Here is a 25,221-nt window from a genome sequence, read left to right on the forward strand (position 1 = left end):
ACAAATAAAAAGGAGACGGGAGACTGAGACGTAATGTAACTGATTAGCGCTTACTCGGAAGTGTTCGCCGTCGAGGCAGAATCCGGATTATTTCGTGCATTCACAGCGCTTTCGTCAGGGTTAGCTGGTTAGCACGCCACATGCTAACGCGTCTCCGTGGCAACGGCTCCTTCAGTCAGGTAAACACGGTTCTGCTGCGATCTAGCACCTTTCTCCTCAAACACAGCGAAGTATCACACCACACGCTCCAGAGGGACGCTGCAGCATGCGGCTGAAGACCTCTCTGCTGAAGGAGCCCAAGCATATCCTTTACATCTGCACGCACTCATATATCACATATGTCGTGTTTAAATACATGTATTATTACAACAGCCAAGGGAAGCATGCTAGCAAATGTTAGCACTGTTTGCTATGTGCTAGTGTGTGAAAGTAGAGCACTTCAAGTACAGCATGGGTGTGAAAACTTTTGATCTTCTGCGCACAGCTGCGTGCAGAGTCCCTCGAGACCGCTTCAGCATAGCCCTGTCTGTAATGCACCGCTCTCTGTCACAGAGAAGGCTTTTAAGACTTAAAGACCAAATGGAAACCTTCACAGTGTTGTTGCAGATGCATCATAAAGCAGATAACATTAAATATATATACATTTCAAGTAATGTTCTCTCAGGTCAGATAGATTGTGATTGCTGATCACTCAAACCCTTTATTTAAACTCTGCCGAACGGTCCCTCTCACACAGCCACACTCTTATAATGCTGCTTGGATCTGTCTCCTCTCCAGCACTGGTCTGTAGTGGTGTTCTCCAGACATGAGCACAAACACATGATGTATGCATCATTCAGAGACTGTGGGTTTGTTTACTGAAATGTTTTAGCTGGACGCTCATCTACAGATGTTACTTAAATGATCTGTTGTTATCTCAGATGTTACTAGAGCGTTCACGGAGCATACAGATGTGACATTCTCGTAATGTTTGCAAACTGATCAAATGAGATGTTCTGTTAGCGTTGCGTAACGAAGGAGAAACAGTGTTGCCAACTGAGCCATTTTGTTGCTACATTAGCAGCTCTTCAGAGTACCCTAGCAACGTTTCCTTCCCAAAGCACCTAGCAACAAATTTAGCCATTTTTACAATTTATTTGGCAACTTTTAGCAGCTTTTGATACGTGACTGCAGGCACACATTTTCCATCTAAGCTACACAAAAGAGGAAACCACAGATGCCTAGCACTACACACACCACGTCAATTAATTTAGCTGCTGTTTGCCATTGTTTAATAATAATTGTTCATTTATGATACAATTGTACCTGGCTGCAGTGTTGAGAGAGGTGTGTGTTTGTTGACCCTTGACCCCTGAGCACACCGAGAGCTGGTGAGCTGCGTGGGATGGACCAGCGCCGATGAGCTGTACTCCTGCAGCGACGACCACCACATTCTCCGGTGGAACCTGCTCACTAACGACACCAGCGTCCTCGTCAGGCTGCAGGACCAGATCTACCCCCTCGACCTGCACTGGCTCCCCAAGAGCGCGAGCGGGAAGAAGCAGGCCGGGGCCGACAGCTTCGCCCTCACCAGCACTGATGGTAAAGGCCTGGCTCACAGGAGCTTCTCTGAGCTCTGATATACTCCTCCACTCAAACGGTCTTCAGCAGTAAGGTTTTTTATGTTTTTTTTAAAGAAGCCTCTTCTGCTCAGTAGCATTGTGAAATATTTTTACTATTCAATATAACAGTTTTCTGTGTGAATCTCTGTTAAGCTGTAATGTATTTCTGTGATGCGCAGCTGTATTTTCAGCATCATTCCTCCAGTCTTCAGTGTCACATGATCTTCAGAAATCAGTATAATATGCTGATCTGCTGCTCGAGAAACATTTCTGATTATTATCAATGCTGAAAACAGCCCAGTATATATTTTTTCTGGTTTCTTTGACGAGTAGAAAGTGCAGAAGAACAGCATTTATCTGAAATAGAAATCTTTTGTGACACTATAAACGAATGAACTGTCTTTATAATCACTTTTGATCAATTTATTTATATATATATACTGACTCCAAGTTTTTGAATGGTACAGAGTATGATGTTATAAAAGCTTTTTTATTTCAGATAAATGCTGATCTTTCGATCTTTCTATTCATCACAGAATCCTGAAATAAATATACTGGGCTGTTTTCAACATTGATGATAATCAGAAATGTTTGTTGAGCAGCAGAGCAGCATATTATACTGATTTCTGAAGATCATGTGACACTGAAGACTGGAGTAATGATGCTGAAAATACAGCTGCACATCACAGAAATACATTACAGTTTAACACATACTCACATAGAAAACAGCTATTATAATAGTGAAATTGGTTTAGAGCTCCGCCACGGTTCTGCTGACAGATGTTGGACAAAGCCACTGAACAGAAACTGTATTTCTGAGCTCCTGGTCACATGGTAACACATCACCTGCACAGTATTTCATGCTTGTGTACTTGTGAGCTGATTTTGTGGGCTTGACTGCGCTCACATGCACTAAATAAAGCAAAGTGCAGGGCAGCAGCATGCTGATTTGCATTTTTAGGGACCACAAATGACAGAACACTCAGGATTCTTTTAATACGCACCGCCACAAAGTATACGCTTAGAGTTAACGACAACAAGCAGACACACATACACACAGAGAGACACACACACAGAGACACACACACACACAGATGCACACAGACACACACTCACAGAGACACACACACACACACACACAGAGAGAGAGACACACACAGAGATACACACACAGAGAGAGAGACACACACAGAGATACACACACACACACAGAGAGAGAGAGACACACAGAGATACACACACACACAGATGCACAGACACACACTCACAGAGACACACACACACAGAGAGAGAGAGACACAGACACACATACACACACACACAGAGACACACACATACACACAGAGAGAGAGAGACACACACAGAGATACACACAGAGAGAGAGAGACACACACAGAGAGACACACTCACACAGAGACACACACACACAGATGCACACAGACAGAGATACACACACACACAGAGAGAGAGACACACACAGAGATACACACACACAGAGAGAGAGAGACACACACACATACACAGAGAGACACACTCACACAGAGACACACACACACACACACAGATGCACACACTCGTACACACAGAGAGAGAGAGACACAGTCACACTCACACACACACACAGAGACACACACATACACACACACACACACACTCACTCTCTCTCACACACACACTCACACACACTCTCTCTCTCACACACGAGACTGCATCTGGCGCTAAACAGAGTCCAGAACCACGGAGAGTACGTGGACGGCTGCTTTTGTGAGTTTTGGACAATTTGATAATGTATACGAAGAAAAAAAAACTTGAAAAAGTGATCAGCTCCATTCTGTCTTGACTAAATCTCATGCAAACATTTCTAGTCATAATTCTAAAACACATGAGGAAACCATATTGAAGCCTGTTTTAGGACCGTTGCATTACAAAAGTTATTTTCATTTCAGTTAGACTTGATATTTCTCTCAAATACTCATCACTGCCAAGTGTCCAGATGTTTTACTTTTACATTGTAATACTCAGTATTTGCAGTGATGAATCTATGTAGACTGTGTCATCATTGATGCTTTACAGTTTTAATAATCATTGTAATACTTTAAGAATAAATAAGCTCATAGCGATAGCGACACAGAGGAATAAAACAGTTAGAATCACTTTCAGAATGACTTTTTCCAGGTGTTGAGTGCTGAAACCATTCACAGCCAATCACAATCTTCCCTGACTTTAAGGAGCTACATCTAATAATGCATAAATCTTAAATTAATAAACAGTAACTTAACGACTGTTAGTATGGATTCTGATATAGATTTCATCATAGTTATCAATGTTGATGTGAACCTGTTCAACTGTACAATAATTACTCTAATACAGGAGTTGTTTTATTGTCTTTTAGTGGTTTGTAACTTATTCTCATCTAGTATTTTTGAGCAGACTGTGGTGCACTCATAAAAAAAATAAAGGTTCCTAAAAAGGGTTTTCAAGATCCCTCCCTGGTTCCCTAAAGAAGCTTTCAGTGATCAGAAGCTGTATTTGTGAGTGTGTGTGCTGTTGTGTTGTGCAGGTAAACTCCACCTGGTGTCTAAATCTGGACGAGTAGAGAAGAGTGTGGAGGCCCATAGAGGAGCCGTGCTCGCCGGACGCTGGAATCATGACGGGACGGCTCTTATCACAGGTGCACTGCAACATACTCCCTCAGAAGACTGCATGCAGAATTATTAGCCACGATGATATTCTGATCATACTTTTTTCCCAACCACATCAATCTTAATAACTACTATTCATTTTGTATTTAATCATTTATAAGTGATATATAATTGTCCTCGAAGGCTCCTTCTATTCAGGTGTGCAGAATTATTAGACGTGTTTTCTTTTACTGATAAAATGAGCCAAAATATCCTAGCATGTGATGCTGGTCTTTCACGACTTATCTGTCAATAAAGCCTATAAAAAAAATCAGTCTTAATGTATGTCACAATACTTCAGCATGTTATTCTTATTAAGTGAGGGTCATTTTTTAGGATTTTGCGTCTTCAAGCCCTGCTTCTGTGGCCATCTACTGACCCTCTTGTGTTCCAAACCTGTATGACTTTCCTTTATATAGCCGAGAAATAAAAAAATGACATCGGTCAAGTCATATTTATCTGTATAGCACTTTTTTTGTTTACAATACCCATTGTTTGATAGCAGCTTTACAGGAAGTCATACAGTAGTGTCTCTAAAGTCCCTGTTTGAACAGTTTGATCCAACCCTCGACTGATAGTCATGCCGTAGTGCACTGAGTGAGCAAGACACTTCTGGAGAAAGAGACCAGACTCCGTTCCTCTCTGGCTGTAAAGCGTGAACAGTGTCAGTGTTATTATTCAGTTGAACTGTAAGATTAGTTTATATGTTTCTGTGAGGTTTTTCCTTGTTTATTTTCCACTTCATTCAGAAATACTTCACATTATGAAAGTAATATTTAAGCACACGGATCAGAGTGTTTACGAGGTTATGTGTTGTTGTGCGTGTGTGTCAGCTGGTGAAGATGGACAGCTGAAGATCTGGTCTAAGAGTGGGATGCTGAGGTCTACTCTGGCCCAACAAGGTACACACACACACACTCACACACACACACACTGACTCACACACCCACACACTCTCTCACACACACACACACACACACATGCACACACACTCACTCACACACACACACTCTCTCACACACACACACTCACACACACACACACTGACTCACACACCCACACACTCTCTCACACACACACACACACACACATGCACACACACTCACTCACACACACACACTCTCTCACACACACACACTCACACACACACACACTGACACACACACACACACTCTCTCTCACACACACACACACACATGCACACACACTCACTCACACACACACTCTCACACACTGACACACACAAACGCACATGCACACACACACTCACTCTCTCGCACACACGCACACACTCACACACACACACACACACACACACACACACACACTCTCACACACACACACACACACATGCACACACACTCACTCACACACACACTCTCACACACTGACACACACAAACGCACATGCACACACACACTCACTCTCTCGCACACACGCACACACTCTCACACACACACACACACACACACACTCTCTCTCACACACACACTCACACACACATTTGTATAATACTCTTAGCACTCGTTTACAACCTCGCAGCTCTCCGCCATGTTTTTACACAAAATGAAACTAGGCTAGTCTGCGTGCTCTGCTGTTACTTAAATCTCTGCTTTATGCTGGATAGTATTTATTTATCCTGAGTTGTGCTCCAAAACCGACAAAATAGAAGATATAAGCATCAGCAATGTACAGTTTCTCACTTCCAGTAGTATGGAGCAACAATTTTGATGACCTCATTCTGCGTTTCAGGTTCTCCTCTGATTTTCTGTCCAATCAGATGCTCTCTAGAATGTGAAGCCTAAATGCACACTGAAGCTGCAGCTGAAATCGGTCATTTGTTCACAGAATTAGTATTTTCTGTATAGTGAATGGTACACGGTGCACACTATAGAGAATAGGGAGCGACTGCTGTGTGTTGAGGTGAATGACCCTGCAAAGCACTCAACACACATCAGAATTCTGCACTGAATGCTGTTTTAAAACGGTTAGACCCTAAACCTCAGCATTGTGAACATCAACGATGAGGAGAAGAGATGACAGCGCTTTTCAAACTCACTGATGTAAAATTCTGCTTGGCCGGGCTGTGACATGAATGAAACGCTATTGGCTATCGATATGTCCCGCCCTGACTTCCTGTTTCAGTGGAAATTACATTAACCTACTAAATAATACCATGCTTCTGAAGGCATTTCAGTGGGATTTTATCCCATTTACATGCAGTGATATCAGTAAGCAGCTTTGGGTGTACAGCAATACACAATAAAGCACTATAAAATGCCTCATTCATTCACACTATTTGCACTAAGTGAAAATAGCTGTTTTTTTAGCGATATTCTATTTTCACTAGGTGCAAATATCTATAGATTATATTTACGCTGTTAAAATAGCAGGATTTTCTGCTATTTATACTACTTAATGCAAATAGTGGCAATTATCTGCACCTCAGTATTGAAGTATATTATAAAACTGTATGCAATAATAATGTATTGAGTGTAAATTATAATTGTAATTCAAATGATTAAATGCAGGGACTCCCGTGTACTCCGTGGCGTGGGCTCCAGACTCGGGACGGGTTCTGTACACATCGGGTCGACAGCTGGTGATCAAGCCGCTGCAGCCCAGCGCCAAAGTCCTGCAGGTACCGCATTACACACACAACCCAGACTCTGTTCACAAACGACGACTTTTCTTCATAGACTGACAATTATTCATCAACATTTACTAGACTCTTTAATTACATTTACCGTTCACTGGGATAGCATTTCTTACTATTGAATAGCCACTAGAGTTTATTGTTTCTTTCTGTTTGCTCAGTAAACAAAAACTTGTTGGTAAACATAATGTTCTTCTCAAATCTCTGACGAATATATATTTACTCTGATATCTGTAAGTATTCAGTAAAGACAGTCAGTCAGCTTGTAAAACCAAATGAAGATTCGTTTAGTTTTTTAATGACATTCTGTGGAAGACGAGAGAAACAAAATACAAATCCAGATCGAAACAAACCCACGTATTTATAGTTCCTGTTTATTATGAACACTATGCTTTACCCTGCTTTACTATTTTCAGCTACACATTTGGATTCATCTGATCATTTGACTGTGATGTAGTTTCTGCATTTTATTAAATCATGACAAATTCTACAAAATGTAATTTATGATTATGAAAAGTTAAACGAACATTATAAAGTGCGCTGTATAGATCATCACACAGAAGCATGTGCATTGTTTTAATTGGAAGGTTAGTTTACATGGTTCTAAAAAATAATCAATAGAGAACAAGGTTTTATTAGGGTTGTCGCGCAAAGACATCAAAATATGCACCATTCTGGAAATGTTAGTTTTTGGTTGTTAATTAAAACTTAAAAATAACCATTTATGTTTTGTGTTCTGTATGTTGTTTTTAAACTTAAGCTCAAAAACATAATGACCTCCTGCAACATTCTGGGATCGTTATTTTATGGTGGAATCTAGAATGTTATTATTTGGGTTCTAGAAATAACCAAATGCTAGCGTTAGGGGGTTTGCTGGTGATGTAGTCCTGTCACATGACGAGGAGTAACTCGTAATACTGATGAGTTTGATGGGATGGCTGGGAATATGCAGCTGTTCCTTTGTTATTGTTGTTATAGCACAAAGACCCCTCCCCACATGACCTTTGACCTCCTGAGCTCAGACCCCAGGGCAATGTCACAGACGGGTCACATAAACTCAGCAGAAACACACAGCAGCATGCATTCACATCTCTGGGAAGAGAGCAGTGTGTGTGTGTTCCTAGAGACAGCAGAACACAGATTAGCACAAGTACCTCAGTGTTCAGGCTGTGCTGTCATATGTAGCTAATACAGTATTCACTGTACTACAGCGAGCATTACACTCCTTACCAGAAGCGGCATCGTGGGAGCTGTAGTATGATACAACCCACTGAAACGACATGGATATCACAGTGCTTTAATCAAACTCTCCAGGGCCATCATTTATCAAGAGTGCGTAGAAAAGGTTCTATAGCGTTGGTAGATCCCACACTTTGCATGAAACTGTTCTTACGCACTCATTACGCACACATCTGTGCATACACACTGTTGATAAATGAGGGCCCAGGAGCTTCTTTCAGAAACAGCACTGATGCAGTTACTGCAGGTCTTTAGTGTTAAACACACACACACACACACACACACGTGTTCTAGAACTCACTGCCAGAGCCAGATGATGCTGAATGTCTGAATGCATACTCGCGTCACATATATTCACAGATGTCCATAGGCTGCTGCAGTGTGTGTGTACTGATGGGGTCAAGCTCAGTTACAGTAGTGCAGTACTGTAATCGCACGCATGATGCACCACACAACCAGCACGCCAAGCTCACAGATCCATTCCCAGCCAGTGCATGAACTGATGATATCCTGCACCTGAACAGTGACCGTATGTGTTTGATCTGTGTCTGCAGTGGAAAGCTCATGACGGAGTCATTCTGAAGGTGGACTGGAGTGCTGTCAATGATCTCATACTGTCAGGAGGAGAAGACTGCAAATATAAGGTAAAGATCAGTGTAAATACAGGGTTTCTGCAGATCTTAAAAAGTCTTAATCCGCCCTTCCACAAATGAAGACCGTAAAAGGTCTTAAATCAAAGCAGAAAGCCTCAAACTCATAATGGTGCATGATTTTCAAAAATTTTATATCCTTTTTGTTTTGTTTTCCAACATAATACAAATATTTAAGCATCCTTAAAGGGCACTCATGCCCCTTTTTACAAGATGTAATATTGGTCTTGGGTGTCCCAGGAATGTGTCTGTGAAGTTTCAGCTCAAAATACCCCACAGATCATTTATTATATCATCTGGAAAATGTCATTTTTAAGGCGTGTCTAAAAAAGAGCTGTTTTGGTGTGTATCACTTTAAATGCAAATGAGCTGCATATTCCCGCCCGTCTCCAGAAGAGGGTGCAGCGTATACGTCTCTCTGCATTGCATATCTACAGCAATAAACAGCATCATGACTGAGAGCAAGGGAAGCCAAATGCACTAAAAGTGGGACGAAACAGCGCAATGTTAGATAGAGCTTGCACCGAACGAAAGTAAGAACGTAATCCGCTGCATCCTCAGCGGCTCAGATGTTGAGAGAAAATTAAGACTCTTATGTTCAGTCTTACTTCCAAACTAGGGTTGTCAGTCGATTCAAATTTTTAATTCATTAATTACATGATATGTTGATTAATCTAATTAATTGCAGATTACCATTGGTCTTGGGTGTCCCAGGAATGTGTCTGTGAAGTTTCAGCTCAAAATACCCCACAGATCATTTATTATATCATCTGGAAAATGTCATTTTTAAGGCGTGTCTAAAAAAGAGCTGTTTTGGTGTGTATCACTTTAAATGCAAATGAGCTGCATATTCCCGCCCGTCTCCAGAAGAGGGTGCAGCGTATACGTCTCTCTGCATTGCATATCTACAGCAATAAACAGCATCATGACTGAGAGCAAGGGAAGCCAAATGCACTAAAAGTGGGACGAAACAGCGCAATGTTAGAGCTTGCACCGAACGAAAGTAAGAAAGTAATCCGCTGCATCCTCAGCGGCTCAGATGTTGAGAGAAAATTAAGACTCTTATGTTCAGTCTTACTTCCAAACTAGGGTTGTCAGTCGATTCAAATTTTTAATTCATTAATTACATGATATGTTGATTAATCTAATTAATTGCAGATTACATTTGGCTGTGAGAATACCCCCCCTTTTTTATATGAAATAAGACTCTAAATAAGAATCTAAAACTGCCAGGAGGTGGCAGTAAATGTCTTGATGAGTCATTCATTCGATAAACGGCTCTCTTTATGAATGGATCTTTGAATCATTGATTCACTCGATTCGTTCAAATGGCTGATTCATTCAGAAACACCACTCTTTATAGGTAATATTTTTGTTGGCAAAACTGAGCAAAAACAGACAACATTGTGTTTAAAATATAACAATATTAACTTCTTATTTATTGAACTGTTGTATAAAATCTCATTTGCATTCGGGACAAACAGAACTGTGTGATATTGCTTATCATATGACATAAATATGAGACAAAAACTCATACAGGGGCATTTTTGCCCCAATATCTTGAATTTTAGGGCATAACTGCATTAATGGAGTTGTTGCCCTGCATCATATTTGTCAGCAGTCAGCTGTATGAAATGTAAGATGACGTACAGGTCTGGGGGCGGGGCCAGTGAGTTAACTGCGTTAAAATATTTTAATTGTGTTATTTTTTTCATGACTAATTAATTAAGTTAATGTGTTAAACTGACAGTACTAATCCAAACACAGAACACAGGGATTGCTTTCGAGACATCGTAGACGTTACAGCTGCTCGAGTGCAGAGAAAATGCAGGGCTGTCAGTCAGCCGCTGTGGGCGGGGCCTAAGCAATGTGAGGTCATATTGCTCAGAGAATCAAAACAGCAGGCGTAGTGAGACTGGTTTGGCTTTATAGGGATTAAAAATGAGGAGTGGGTGGATTTTTATCATTGTTGGGTGGTTGTGTTCACACACTGCCAACACACATTTATGTCCAAACACCATGTAAAAGTGGATTTTGCATAATAGGTGCCCTTTAAATCATACATTTACTTGAGATGCAAAATGAAGACATGAAGTCTTGTTTTCTGAGAAATTGAACAAAGCCCATGATACAACTCGTGTCAACATTGGACGAGACTTCATTGGATTTAAAACCAAACCATAGATGGAGAAGGCAGTTACCTGCTCAAAAAACAATATTTATTGATGTTCATCTTTGTATTTTTTACATGACGTCTTTTCTTTCTGGAGGGCCGAGTTTTGTCATTGTTAGTGAAATTCACCTGTAATCACGCCTCAAACCTTCATATTCTTCAGCACAGTCTTCTACTGCCGCTTTGACATGATGAAATCATGATTAACTCAACAACTGATGTGTATTGACAAGCTCCACTTGAGTTGAGTGTGAGAGTGTGTCTGTGCTGCAGGTGTGGGATAGCTACGGCCGGCTGCTCTTCTCCAGCTCTGCTCATGATTACCCCGTCACCTCAGTGGCCTGGGCTCCGGACGGAGAGCTCTTCGCCATGGGCTCCTTCCACACTCTCAGACTGTGTGATAAGACCGGGGTAAGACACACACACACGCCTCTCACAGCCCCTGACATCTGCTGGAGTTCAGCATCACTGAGAGACTCTTCTATTTCACTTCATCTCAAACATGTTTTAAATGAGAGTTTCAAGTTTGTTAAAGTCATTTCAGCCTCATTATGTAATATTTATAGGGATTTGTGCCTGTAATGTTGTACCTTTCTCATGGTAAGTGCTATAATCCATGGCTGGACGGCCCATGTGTGTGTGTGTGTGTGTGAGAGAGAGTCAGAGAGTGAATGTGTGTGTGTGAGTGTGAGTGTGTGTGTGTGTGAGTGAGTGTGCGTGCGGACGGGTGAAGGGTTAATGCTGCGAGGGCTTTCTGCTGTCCAGCGTCTGGACTCATTCTCTGCAGACGCATGATGCTGCCTGAATGTGTGAGATTAGATTGTCTTCCTCCCTACCGAAGACAGAATTAACTTTGTCCATTTATTTGACTTAGAGCACCATGCTTTGCGTTGCAAACATTTTTGAGTGTGAACATTTTCGTTAGGGAGAAATATGTGGCCTGTAGCATGAATCTATCTGAACAAACTCTGGGTTTCACTTTAGGTTTAGACTTTACAAAACCAACAATATCCAACCCAACTTAGATCCGGTTCAGCAGGCTCCCTGTAATTTCAGCTCAAGGCTCGGATCAGAACTAACTATGATCTGTGCTTCAACATTTAAACTTCTAATAGATTTACCTGTTTTTAGACAATAAAACATGCTTAATAGTGCTTGTGTGCGCTTTTTTTGCACTCCAATATATATTTTATTATTACACGTAAAATTAAGTCAATAAATTCAGTCTGATTGGATTGTTTTCCCCCGTTGGCACACTAACAGATGTAGTGTATATTACTGAAGGCTATATCAATCTTTAGCAGAGAAACTAATTCAGTTAGGATGTGTTTAGCTGTGTCTATAAGACGGGTTTAATCTCACAGTACTAAGGAGTGAACAAGATCAACTGGCTCCTCTCATCATTATGGCCAGAAACAGTCTAGTTGTGTGAGAGAGATATATATATGCCTGTCACAACCTACTGTCATTTACTGAGAGATTGATAGAGAAGCTCCTGACCCACAGAGCACACCCTTACCAAAAAGAAGTTTGAAAATTGAGGAATTGTTTTTGTCAATATTGCACAACCCAAATGTAGATACACGTATGCACACACTGTGTCACTGTGTCTGATATCCTACAGTATATGTAGCTTGTCAGAAGGTGTGTGTGTGTGTTGATTTGTACACCATATCTGTCCTGTGTGTAACTGAATGATAGCAGATGTAAGTGAAGCCAGCTGTGCCAGATTTACACAGCTCACCTCCCTACAGCCTGACAGCATGTGTAAACACTTGCTGTGTGTGTGTGTGTGTGTGTGTGTGTGTGTGTGTGTGTGTGTGAGAGAGAGAGAGAGTGTCTGTGTGGATGTGAGAGTGTGTGTGAGTGGGTGTGGATGTGAGAGTGTGTGTGTGTGTGTGAGAGGGAGAGTTGGTCAGGACAGGCATATTTAACGTGTCTGATGTAATGGGGCTGATTCAGCACCCACAGGAAGTCATTACAGCACAGCATATGTCAGTGACCCTCCGCCAAAACACACACACACACTCTCTCTCTCTTTCTCACACACACACACACACACACACACACAAACTCTCACATCCACACACACACACACACACACACTCTCTCTCTCTCTCTCTCTCTCTCACACACACACACACACAGATGGGAGGGCAGGGAGATGGTAGGCTATTTTCTTAGCACTATTTTTCTTTCTTGAGGCAAAAAGCAGTTTTCAGTGCTTGTCTGTTTGTAAACCACAAATGCAAGTATGTTTGTGTGTGTGTGTGTGTGTGTGTGTGTGTGTGTGTGTGTGTGTGCGTCAGTGGTCGTACTCTCTGGAGAAGCCCAGCACTGGAAGTCTGTTCAGTCTGGCCTGGTCTGCAGACGGCACTCAGCTGGCCGGAGCCTGTGGAAACGGACACGTCTTGTTCGCTCACGTCGTAGAGCAGCGCTGGGAGTGGAGGAACTTTGAGATCACACTCACAAAGAGACGCACTATGCAGGTACACACAGCCTCCTGTGACGGCCGGCACATATTGCACTTCACAATCTGAAGACCGAGGTGAAGATGACATGATGTTGAAGTGTGACATTATTCAACACATTTAACCCCCAAATTCTCATTACTGTATCGCACCTTTTTACTTACGAGTTTGTTTGGTCATTTCTATTTTTCTCAGTAATTCTTATTAGATTCTCACTGGTGTAATGTAATGTATACATTTAAGTTAGGGGACAGTGAATGAGGCTTTGGCTTTCAGTTGTCATAATGCAGCTCATAAATATGGCATTATGTGCGCTGAACGTAATAATAAGGCATCATTCTACTCTCTACACCATTTGTAAAATGCTTTGTGCTGTTCTAAACCCACGTGTGGACTGCTCTCAGTGCTTTCTACAGTACATTCATCTCCACAGCATCTCAGCTGATGCTTTTTCATTAGCTCATGAATTATAGATGTTTTTGTTAAAAGTAAGCTTTGCCTGGTTTGTGAAATTCAGGTGAACCCTGAAGAGTTTAAATGTTTTCTTTAAATCAGTATCACAGCAATAACCAACATTTCCCCTGGTCTTCATGTTGCGTGTGATAATGCAGGACATCAAAGGAGCACACATGCTTTAAACTTGAAAAATGTAGGAGTGCACAGACATCTTAAGGGGCAGTGACTCGAGACTCTGTAGTTTACTGGTGGTGTTTGTTTCTCAGGTCAGAAACGTGTTGAATGATGCAGTGGATGTTCTGGAGTTCAGAGATCGGGTCATCAAAGCCTCGCTGGCTCACGGTCATCTGGTGGTCACCACCTCTCTGCAGTGTTACGTCTACAGGTGCGTCTCCTGTCGTTCAGCCTCACATCAGTCAGTCCCTGCCCGCTCTGACGCGCTCTTGTGCCGTTTCAGTGCTAAGAACTGGAACACTCCGCTGATCTTTGACCTGAAGGAGGGAACCGTCAGTCTCATCGTGCAGGCCGAGAGGTGAGAGAGTCCAGCTCCGCTCTTAGCCTCTTCCACAGATTTACACTGAAAACAGCTGATGGATTTACACCAAAGAACCAGGAGTTAAACACCAGTATATCAGGCATTTAGCAGATATGTCTCTGTTCGCAGAGAAAAGCGCTTGAGCTTCACACGAGACACATGAGACTGACATAAAATGATGTAATATAACTGTATGCAAGTTTTTACCTTGAAATATCAGTTTCAAAATCATTTTGACGGTACAGTGACTTCTAATAAGATGGATGGCTTCTGAAGTGTGTTTTGCATGTGTAAGTTCGGCAGATTGCTTTAACGCCAGCTATTCACTGTAATTACTACTGTGATATATTTATTAACCCTAGGGCCTCTAAAGTCACAAAACTATATACAGTTGCTTGCATAAAGGTATAACTTAATGCACAGATACACTTTTAATGCACAAAAATTATACTTTTGACCAACGCAAAAAAAAAGATTTTTTTCTCAAATTATATTTATGGTTTGGGTCAAATCTTAAATTTTGATTTAATAACAAAAATATTTCCCAAAGACAAAACCTTTAATTCAAAGATTATTTACCATAAGGACCATACTATACTTAAAATGATTTCTTTAGACATAAACATAATGTAGGTCAATATAAAACATTTTTGGATTTGTATTAGTTAAAACTAAATTGGCTGTTATATGAAAATAGTAGACTAAATAAAAATATTGAATGTAGTTTACTTACTATGAATAAAGGCAACTTTGAAAACGCTTAATGTTAATTCTGATGTCTTGATCAGGCATTATATTTTTATTATGTGCTTAAAACCCAGAAACATGTATAAACCCCGCAGTAATGTGTGCAGTCAGTAACTCTAGCCAGCATGTGTTCTGCACATCAACACTCAAGCTTAAATACTACTTAAACAACATTGTTTCTTTTCATTTTCTTCCATGGTTATTTGCTTTTAGACAAACCAAATTAAAGAGTAGTTTAAACAAAAAAAACATGATTTTGATTAGACCAATGTAACAATGCACTTTTATGGCATGGTTCTCAGCATCAGGAGGAGCTTGATTCAGAGTTATTTTGGAGAATGATGATGTGTTGGATGTTTACTGCTCTCTCTCTCTCTCTCACACACACACACACACTCTGTCTGTATGTTCTTCTGTGCAGGCACTTTCTGTTGGTGGATGGAGCAGAGCTGTTTGTGTACTCGTATGAGGGCCGTTTGGTGTCGTCTCCCAAGAGTCCCGGCTTGAGAATGGACATCCTGAACTCTCAGTCCATCTCTCTGAGCAACGACACCATCGCCATACGAGACACGAGCGACGAACGAGGTGCTGCCTCACAGCATTCAATCACTTACACATGAGATCTCTCACAGGGCTGTCTACATCATGTGGATCACCATTAATACATGTGTGTCCACCAGCAAGCCAAACTAGCTGTCGCAGCAACATGTACTCAGGCTGTTTTCAGTTAGACGGTTTTTAGTATATACAGCGGGTAAAATAAGTATTGAACACGTCACCATTTGTCCCAGTAAATATATTTCTAAAGGTGCTGTTGACATGGAACTTTCACCAGATGTTCGTAACAACCAAAGTAATCAATACATACAAATAAATGCAGAGATTAAGTTATGTGTAATAAAATGGAAAAGGGGAAATTTACTGAAATGTATTTAATACTTTGTTCAAAAGGCTGTGTTGGTAATGAAACTAGTGGCATGCATTGCTCAGGTGTGATTTTGGCCCATTCTTCCACACAAACAGTCTTCAAATCTTGGAGGTTCTGTGGGCCTCTTCTATGAACATCTTTAGTTCTTATTTTCTATTGGATTCCAATCAGGTGATTGGCTGGCCATTCTAGCAGCTTTACTTTCTTTCTCTGAAACCAATCGAGAGTTTCCTTGGCTGTGTTTGGGATCATTGTCTTGCTGAAATGTCCAGCCTTGTTTCATTTTCATCATCCTGGTACTGTACGTGATGGGACTGAACCAGCAAATATTAATTTCCACTGACGAGGGGCAGGTGTGTTCTGGTGCTGTTGTAATGTGATCAGTCACTGTGTCTTCCTTCTCTCCTCCAGTCATCTTTCTGTTCGAGGCTCAGACGGGAAAAGCCATTGGTGACGGCAAACCTTTGAACCACAAGGTAAACACACACACGTTGTCCAGTGTTGTTGTGTCTCCGGGTGTTTGTAGTTGTTCTGTCTCTGAATCAGCGGCCCAGGCCTACCCCTAACCTTGTGGACTGACTGATTCGTGTAAAAAAAGCATGCAGAGTACATGCAGTTAGAATAATCTGCTGCTGGTGCACAGTATGTGTACACTGTGCTGATGTATGCATACCCTAGTGTACATGTTTAAACCAAACTATACCTTGGCTTTGTAAGGAAGCTGCCTATGTAGACAGCAGACAGCATGGCAGCTCACAGGTGTTTGGATCAGAGCTGAACTGTCAACTACATTTTCTCCAGAAGTAACACAAAGGTTTAACTTTGTTGTAATGTTAATTAGGGAAGTTTCAGTAGCTTTATATGTTACAAGTAAGGCTGTCAACTGATTAATTACATGATGTGGCAATTAATTAATCGCAAATTAACCACACATCAATTTAGACACATCAAATTACCCTTAAAAGATCATTTAAAGTACAACAGTACAAAAAAAAGTACCTTTTGAAATTAAATATTTAAAATCAACATTGCATAAATTATGACAATATGTTTTAATTTAGGTTTAATATCTATTTATTATCATTTCAAATATGAAATGATTTAAAAAAATGAAATGATTCTCTGAATATGAAACTAAAAGGTCTAGTAGGTGGCAGTAAGGCATTGTCTTAAATGAGTGAGTCGTTGAATCATTCATTCAACCGATTTGTTCTAACAGCTAATTCATTCAGACATGAAGCAAGTGAGTGTCTGCATCAGAAATCACATACTTCCCTACTATATAGTAGGCAAAAAACAGTATGTGACAAAAGAAATATGTCCGATTTCACAGTAGTCATATAAGAGTAGGCAAAAAGTACACTACTTCCAGCGTGATCTGTGCATACTTTACTATCCCAGATTACATTCATACTCTATACTCTTTTTGTGGTTGTAAAGTAATTACTTATTCTAAAAAGTACCTACACGAGAGAGTACAGCATGTGATTTCGGACGCAGCCACTGTCTTTAAGAATGAGTCACTGAATCACTGACTCACTTGATTCATTCAACCGGTGGATTCATTCAGTAACGAATCACCGCTGTGTGTTGATCAGAGACACTCAACAGTTCTGCTGTGGCTTTAATCAGAACTATTTTCATTTGTGAAACTGAACAAAAACAGACAATATTGTTTCTAAAATATAACAAAATGTTAACTTATTGTGGTCACACTTTATTTTATGGTCCAATTCTCGCTATTAACAAACCATTAACTACGACTTTTGCCTCAATAAACTCCTAATTTGCTGCTTATTAATAGTTGCGTGTGTAGCAGCTCTAAAGCCATGGAGAAAGTGTGAGCGAAGCATGCTAACTGTTCTGTGTTTGGCTGCAGAGACGAGCACAGAACACTGTTTAGAGTCCCAGCCTCAGACGAGACGACAGAGCAGTGCATTTATTGATGTATTTACTGTATATTGCTGCTGCCACACAGATCTAAAATAAACATGAGATTTATTTCCCAGCTGTTTACCTTCACAGACATAACCCACTGTTTTTGTAACTCGTGTGTGTTTTTAACATAAGCTTGTGTGTGAATGAGAGCTTAGTTTAGTACTCGCATGCTGTGACAGCCGCTTTCTGTGCGTGTGCTTCAGATGTGTGCGCTCAGAAAACCCTATATCAGAAGCTTAAACTCATATGCTTTAAAACACATGATTTCAGCGTGATAAACATGATAATCAGAACCACAACAGATGTTTTCAGCAGGTGCGAGCTGTAATGGCGCAGCTCTATTCTGGGAAAGGGGGCGGGGAGCAGCAGCTCATTTGCATTTAAAGAGAGAGGCCCGAAAAACAGCGTGTTTCTGCTTCCACTCAAAACAGGCATTTTCAAAATTATATAATAAATGATCTGTGGAGTATTTTGAGCTGAGACTTCACAGACACATTCTGGGGACACCAGAGACTTGTATTACATCTTGTAAAAAGAGGCATAATATGTCTCCTTTAAGTTTAGGTATTGGGTAGGATTAGGGATGGAGAATATAGTCATGCAGAATATGTGCTTTATAAGTAATTAACAGGCAATAAGTCAATAATAGGCATGCTAATAAGCAACTAGTGAACACTTTAGTCCATATACTAAAGTGTTAAGCCCCATTCACATCAAGAACGATAACTATAAAGATAACTATATTAGCGTCCACACCAGCGAACGATATCGTCTGTTTATTGCCGCTTTAACTTTTAACTTTAACAGCTCGTGACAGCAGGAAGGATTCTTATTGGGTGCCAATGTTTTTATCGTTCATCAACTCAAAAAAAATATCTTTCTGGAAGTGATTCCAACGATATGGTTTCTCTGTGCCTTTATCGTTATAGCTGTGGTGTGGAGTCTGCTATTCTTTAATATTGAGAACGATTTTTAGAACTATATCTTTATCGTTATCTTTATAGTTATCGTGCTTGGTGTGAACGGGCCTTAACTCTTATTGTTTACTGAACTGTAAAAAATCATTGTCACATTGACACATTGGTGCAGATTTTGGGGAGAAACAGCACTCTTGCTGGTGTGATATTACTAAACTATATCATATATTATAAATATAAGAGGGTGACTATTCTTTAATATTGAGAACGATTTTTAGAACTATATCTTTATCGTTGTCTTTATAGTTATCGTGCTTGGTGTGAACGGGCCTTAACTCTTATTGTTTACTGAACTGTAAAAAATCATTGTCACATTGACACATTGGTGCAGATATTGGGGAGAAACAGCACTCTTGCTGGTGTGATATTACTAAACTATATCATATATTATAAATATAAGAGGGTGATTTTTTTGCCCTCATATGTTAGGCTGCATTAATAGACTCCATCACGCAGTCAGTCAGTCGTCCTGCATCATGATCATCAGACTCTGCATCAGTGTAAGATGACGGACAGGTCCGGATGCATTATTGAATTGCACCAAATCAGTGTGTTAAATCACCAGCCGGTTATAAACTGTGCTGTCAAAGGCTTGGTGATGTTATGTGCGTATCTCCTCTCATCGTGTGTCTGTTCAGATAGAGGTGGTGTTCGTCGCGCTGGATCAGTGTGGCTCGTCTAATGACCGAAGGATCGCACTGATCGATAAGAACCGTGACCTCTACCTGACCTCTGTGAGAAAGCTGGGCCGAGCGCACAGCATCCACAAGATCGGTAAGAGTACAGTCACACGGAGTTCAGTCAGACGTCTGTATTAAATCTGGTTCATCTGAACGGATCTGTGTGGCTCGTCCTCAGGGTCGATGGTTGACACTATGGCCTGGAACGACTCGGCTAACGTCCTGTGTGGCGTCCAGGACAGCCGGTTCACAGTGTGGTACTACCCTAGTGTGGTGTTTGTGGACAAAGACCTGCTGCCCAAAACCATCTTCACCAGAGACAGCAGGTACACGCTCACACCAGATAAGCAGAGCCGATCGGCCGGATAAGACACCTTATTATTATCTCAATTGTTTGGATTTTTAGAACATATATTAGCTTATTTATATATTTATATTAGCAACCCGTTAAACTTGACAACACTGCATGAAAATTTGGTCTGATATTCACATTGATATGGAGAAAAATAAAATAAGCAGACGGGCTGAATAAAAATGCATCTTCATTCTACTTGCTAGAAAGGAAGTCAAAACAGTATGCCTATTTACATGTTTTTATTCGCATATGTTTTGCACATATATTTTTGCATTTAATCTGGACTTAATCAAGGCAGTCTAGAAAAGATATTTTTATTACGATTGAACAATAATGATTTAAACAATACAAATTTTCATAACCCATTGGCGGGTGTTTTTGCTTTATCAAAGCATTAATCTTAAATTTTGATATATTTCTTTGAAAGTAATGGTCAGACATTTATCATTTAAAATGTTTGTATATAACACGAAATATAGGCTTATCTTCACATTTATATCATAAAAGATATATGTGACCCTGGACTACAAAACCAGTCGTAAGGGTCAATTTTTGGAAATAAATAAGCTTTCCATTGATGTACGGTATCTGGAATCTGAGGGAGCAAAAAAATCTAAATATTGAGAAAATCATCTTTAAAGTTGTTCAAATGAAGTTCTTAGCAATGCATATTACTAATCACACATTAAGTTTTGATATATTTACGGTAGGAAATTTACAAAATATCTTCATGGAACATGATCTTTACTTAATATCCTAATGATTTTTGGCATAAAAGAAAAATGTATAATTGTGACCCATACAATGTATTGTTGGCTATTGCTACAAATATCCTCCAGCGACTTAACACTGCTTCTGTGCTGCAGGGACACATATAAGACAGTTTTCTAAAACGTTACAATACGGTGTCAGTGTAGGACATGCGTATTGGAGGTTAGGCGGAACCGTAGGTAGTGGGGCCCCTTTTGAAAGTCTGCTTAGGGCCCCAAGATGCTAGGATGGGCTCTGCCTATAAGAGTGACATGAGAGCAGCGCTGCACATGTCCTGCGGGTGACGTCTGCTGGATCCTGTGTCCTGCAGTGAGTTCAGTCGTCCTCCTCAGATGGTGAGCTATGAGGGCACTCAGGTGACGGTCAGACGAGTGGACGGCTCTCTAGTGTGCACCGCCGTGTCACCGTACCCCAGCTTACTGCACGAGTACACCGGCAGCGGCCGCTGGGAGGACACGCTCCGCATCTGCCGCTTCGCCAAGGTCAGTGCATCGCACATACTGAGAAAACTCAGATGAACTAAGAACATTCCAGAGCCTGTAGTCAAATAAATACACTGAAGACATGCACGACCAGTCAAACGTTTATGAACAGTAAGATTTTTAATGTTTTTTAAAGAATTCTCTTCTGCTCATCAAGACTGCATTTATTTGATCCAAAATAAGATCAAATCCGTTTCAACAAACCCATCACAATTTCACCATCCAGTCAGGGGCGGTTCTAGACCACAGTACCTTCCAGACAGGGGCCACTTGTGCTTTTAGGGGGCACAATTTTAAAATTCATCTTAAACTACTTTAAGTAGCCTATTATTCATTCAGTAATTTTTCACCATGTCATGTATCGCTGCAATCTAGAGGTAATCTATAACAATGCCAACTAAAATATGTCAGCAGGGGTTTTATTATTTGTAATATTCCCAAAATATATCATGAAATAACTCGATTCTCAAATATGTGCAAGTAAATGCATTTTGCACCTTTATAGATTGTGTGTGTGTGTGTGTGTGTTTCGTGCTCATGCATGTCTCTCCGCAGGGCTCTGGAGCTGGCGGTGAAGTACAAAACTCACGTGGACACGGTGCTCGCTCACAGACAGAAGTTCCTGCAGGACTTTGGAAAACAGGAAACCAACAAGAGATTCCTGCAGTACTCTGAGGGAGTAAGAAATGTTCACCTCTGTGTCTGTGCATTGATCTGAAGCACTGTTCAAATGTCTGTGCTTGATGGGATTGAAGCCACAGAGTGTGTCTGTCCTCGCACTAAACCAGTCTCCTCTGTATAGGGCTTTTATTGTTTATGATTTATTTTATGATTTATTAATATTTCTGTCTCTCCTGCTTATGTTCAGGTGGAAGTGGACTGGGAGAAAATCCAGGCTAAAATTGAAATGGAGTTTGCTATGGAGCGGGAAAAAGCAGCCAACGCATCCGTCAGAAGCAGTGTGTCCATTCGCCGATAAAACACACACCTGTAATGTAATTCAGGTAAACTGAGGCCTGGATCCCACTGAACGAGCACTGATCTCCGACTCCTCAACACTTACTGCACACTGTGGCTAACTCTCAAAGTTAAGAAGTTATGGCAGGCATGAGAATTCATATCTTAGCCTCTTAAAAAATGCACATCAGTCTATTGCCAGGCATCACGTCTAGTTCAGCTGTTATTCATATCATTTCAAGAAGATTTTGTAACAAGAATGAATTTTTATTATAAAAGCTTGATTTATGTTTATTCAATAAATGCATATTTGAAATTAAACTTCCATTGGTGAGTGAATAACATGAATTTTTAGTGATCCGACACACTGGAACAAAACACTTCTACCAGAGATTAAATACCTAGACTCGTTTGCAGTTCAGCCACTGGCAACCATTCTGATCATAATCAGTGTTTTGGTACAGTGCAGTGAAATATGAATCCATACAGCGCTGTTGCGCTACGGACGTCCCAAGCTCTAATCCCGGCTCCTGCCCACTCTCTCCCACTTCACTTTCTGTCTGCTCTACACTGTCCTGTCATAATAAAAGGCAAAAATGCCAAAAATAAATCTTAAAAAGAAAGAAATTTGAATCCTTTGTTTTGATGCAGTTCCACAATGATCATGTGTTAGAGGAGAGGGAAGGCAGACAAGAAGGCAAAGCTTCACTGTGGTCTGGGACACATTTAGAACTAATAGCATTGCAGTGCAATGTCGCTTTTGTGTAACCCTTTACCCGCCATTGACAGAATTTTCCAGCTTTCAGTGTTTTTATTATGATATGGTAGGAGGCGCTATTACACATCTTCTGAAAGAGTACTGAACATCTGTATCAAAGCACAGCAAAGAAGCAGAAACAAGTGATAGTCGATCCAGGAAGTGGTTTAGGACGATGAAGCTTTGGAGGTGTTGATGAAAGCAATGGACCTCATCTATGTTTTGATCAAGGTTCTGAATTTCATACAGACATACTGTAGGGCCTCATTCATGAAACGCCAGAAGAACACATTTTTGTGTAATGGTAAATCGTTCATAAAAACCGTTCTGACGTAAACTTTCGAATTCATGAAAATGTTTGTATTTTCAAAATGTTAGTTGGTACGAAAGGAAAGAAATGTACACCTGCTCGCTACCACGTGTAAATGGTGCGTAAAACGTTCTGTGTTCTTTTTGGCAAACAGATGACACTGAATATTGATGCATTGCCATTATTTCCCCTTGTCCTCTTTTTTTATTTTATTTATGTATTTATTTATTTTGCAGCTGAGTTGATAACTGTGAAACGCACTGTCACTATTTACCCAGCCGTAAATAGAGGAGGGGCGGGACAAATAGCGTCCAATCATCCTACTTGTACAACGACTGCCTACAACAATGGAGAAGTCAATATTACTGGTTACTGTTTTTTATATTTAGTACAATTCTTAAAAATTAGATACTAGTAATACGTTGCAGCCGTGGATATTCCAAATCATAGCAACTAAAGCGTCTCAGCTGGAAAAACGCTGTGCCACCAAAGCGTTTTCTAGCGCCACCAGCTGGTTGTTTTAAGAAGAGCGCCTGACATTATTTCTGTCATGACAACTCTCGGAGGGATTGGCATGGTAATGTACATGACAATGTTAATGTATTTGGTCTTGGCGGAATAGATCTGCTGCTCCTACTGCGGCGGAGCAAGTACTGAGACTTGCTACTGCCAATACATCCACAACATGCTGCTGTGAGCATATAAGAAATACTGCTTATTTCAGCTGGCTAAAAACTCTTTGGTGGACACACGTTATTGAATATTTATTGTTAGGCATATGGCCTATTAGTCTTTTTTGCATTTATGCCATATACTGAAGCCGAACCTGAGAAAGCAGACCAGAATATTCCACTGCGTTCCTGGACAGGCAGTTTGCGTAGCTGTAATTATAGGCGGGATTATGCTAATTGTGAATGAGTGTGCTCCAGTGCCATATTTACCAATGATTGGAATTTAACCTTTCTGTTCACAACCTACCCTTAATCGTTGAGGTTGATGCATTCACTTCAGGTGTTGGAGGATTATATCAGTGGCACGGGGAACCACCAAAACTCCACTGCTTTTTTTTCTGAGAAGTTGTCCCTGGTGGTTCAGAATGGGCCTTGTTTTTCACCTGTTTTAACATCTGTCCTACCGGCCAGGGTTCAAGAACGGCAAGGTCCTCCTGAGTCAGTCAGCTCAGAGCCTCAAGGCCTTTTCACACTGAACGTGAAAATTGGCGTGAATGTTCGCCGCGATGACACTTTTGAATCGAAACAATAGATCCCTATGGGGCTATTCACACCAGGCGCGATCATTCGCGGGGCGAAAAAGCGATTTTTTTCCCCTGTCGCTCTGCGATTAAACGGGCCGTCCAATCAGATTTGAGCTTAGATCACGTGACCGGAGCAGCTGCTGTTACACAAAAGAGTGAGAGTGGTGGCGCAGTTTCCAAAACCAGTGTAAACAAGCACAGAAGAAGAGTGTTCCGAGAGAGGAGAGAGTGGATGCTGAGTTCTTGCTATCTGAGAACAGATTTATTCTCACACGTTCTTAATATCATTTCAATTAATTCTCCACTGAATTATATGATCTGGAGAGCAGATCAGTGTTACTCATTGCGCGGCTCGCTAAGCTTTACTTTGTGGCTCGCATGGCAGTAAATAATATGATGATATGATCATGCAGTCAATACAGATATTTCATAAAAACGTTAAAAACAAGCAGGGCTATAACATAACCCATTAAAAAACTCACACCATGTCTACACCAGACACGAGTGGCGAGGTCCGACAAAAGACAATAGAACCCAGTGATGCTGTCTACACTGGATGCGGTGCGATGCGATACGATCCCCATCAGTAAACTGATGCCTCG

General features: G+C 40.8%; 1 protein-coding gene across 1 annotated transcript; it reads left to right on the forward strand.

Moving 5' to 3' along the window:
* The first annotated feature begins 6 nt into the window (after nt 1–6).
* ift80 (intraflagellar transport 80 homolog (Chlamydomonas)) lies at nt 7–22,912 on the forward strand. Its single transcript, XM_016232773.1, has 17 exons — nt 7–302; nt 1,360–1,581; nt 4,162–4,272; nt 5,116–5,184; nt 6,814–6,923; nt 8,732–8,821; nt 11,274–11,411; nt 13,310–13,489; nt 14,194–14,312; nt 14,385–14,459; nt 15,631–15,794; nt 16,549–16,613; nt 19,691–19,826; nt 19,911–20,058; nt 21,169–21,367; nt 21,879–22,019; nt 22,209–22,912. Exons 1-17 carry the CDS (start codon nt 266–268, stop codon nt 22,317–22,319), a joined length of 2,115 nt encoding a protein of 704 aa, XP_016088259.1. The 5' UTR covers nt 7–265; the 3' UTR covers nt 22,320–22,912.
* Nucleotides 22,913–25,221: the final 2,309 nt, after the last annotated feature.

This window comes from Sinocyclocheilus grahami, unplaced genomic scaffold (genome assembly GCF_001515645.1).
Source record: "Sinocyclocheilus grahami isolate Dianchi unplaced genomic scaffold, SAMN03320097.WGS_v1.1 scaffold419.1, whole genome shotgun sequence".
Taxonomy (NCBI): domain Eukaryota; kingdom Metazoa; phylum Chordata; class Actinopteri; order Cypriniformes; family Cyprinidae; genus Sinocyclocheilus; species Sinocyclocheilus grahami.

Coding starts and splice junctions, on each gene's coding strand:
- ift80 (XM_016232773.1), top strand. CDS start 266: ATGCGGCTGAAGACCTCTCTGCTGAAGGAGCCCAAGC. Junction 15,795..16,548: donor AGACACGAGCGACGAACGAG/GTGCTGCCTCAC, acceptor TCTCTCCTCCAG/TCATCTTTCTGTTCGAGGCT. Junction 21,368..21,878: donor CATCGCACATACTGAGAAAA/CTCAGATGAACT, acceptor GTTTCGTGCTCA/TGCATGTCTCTCCGCAGGGC.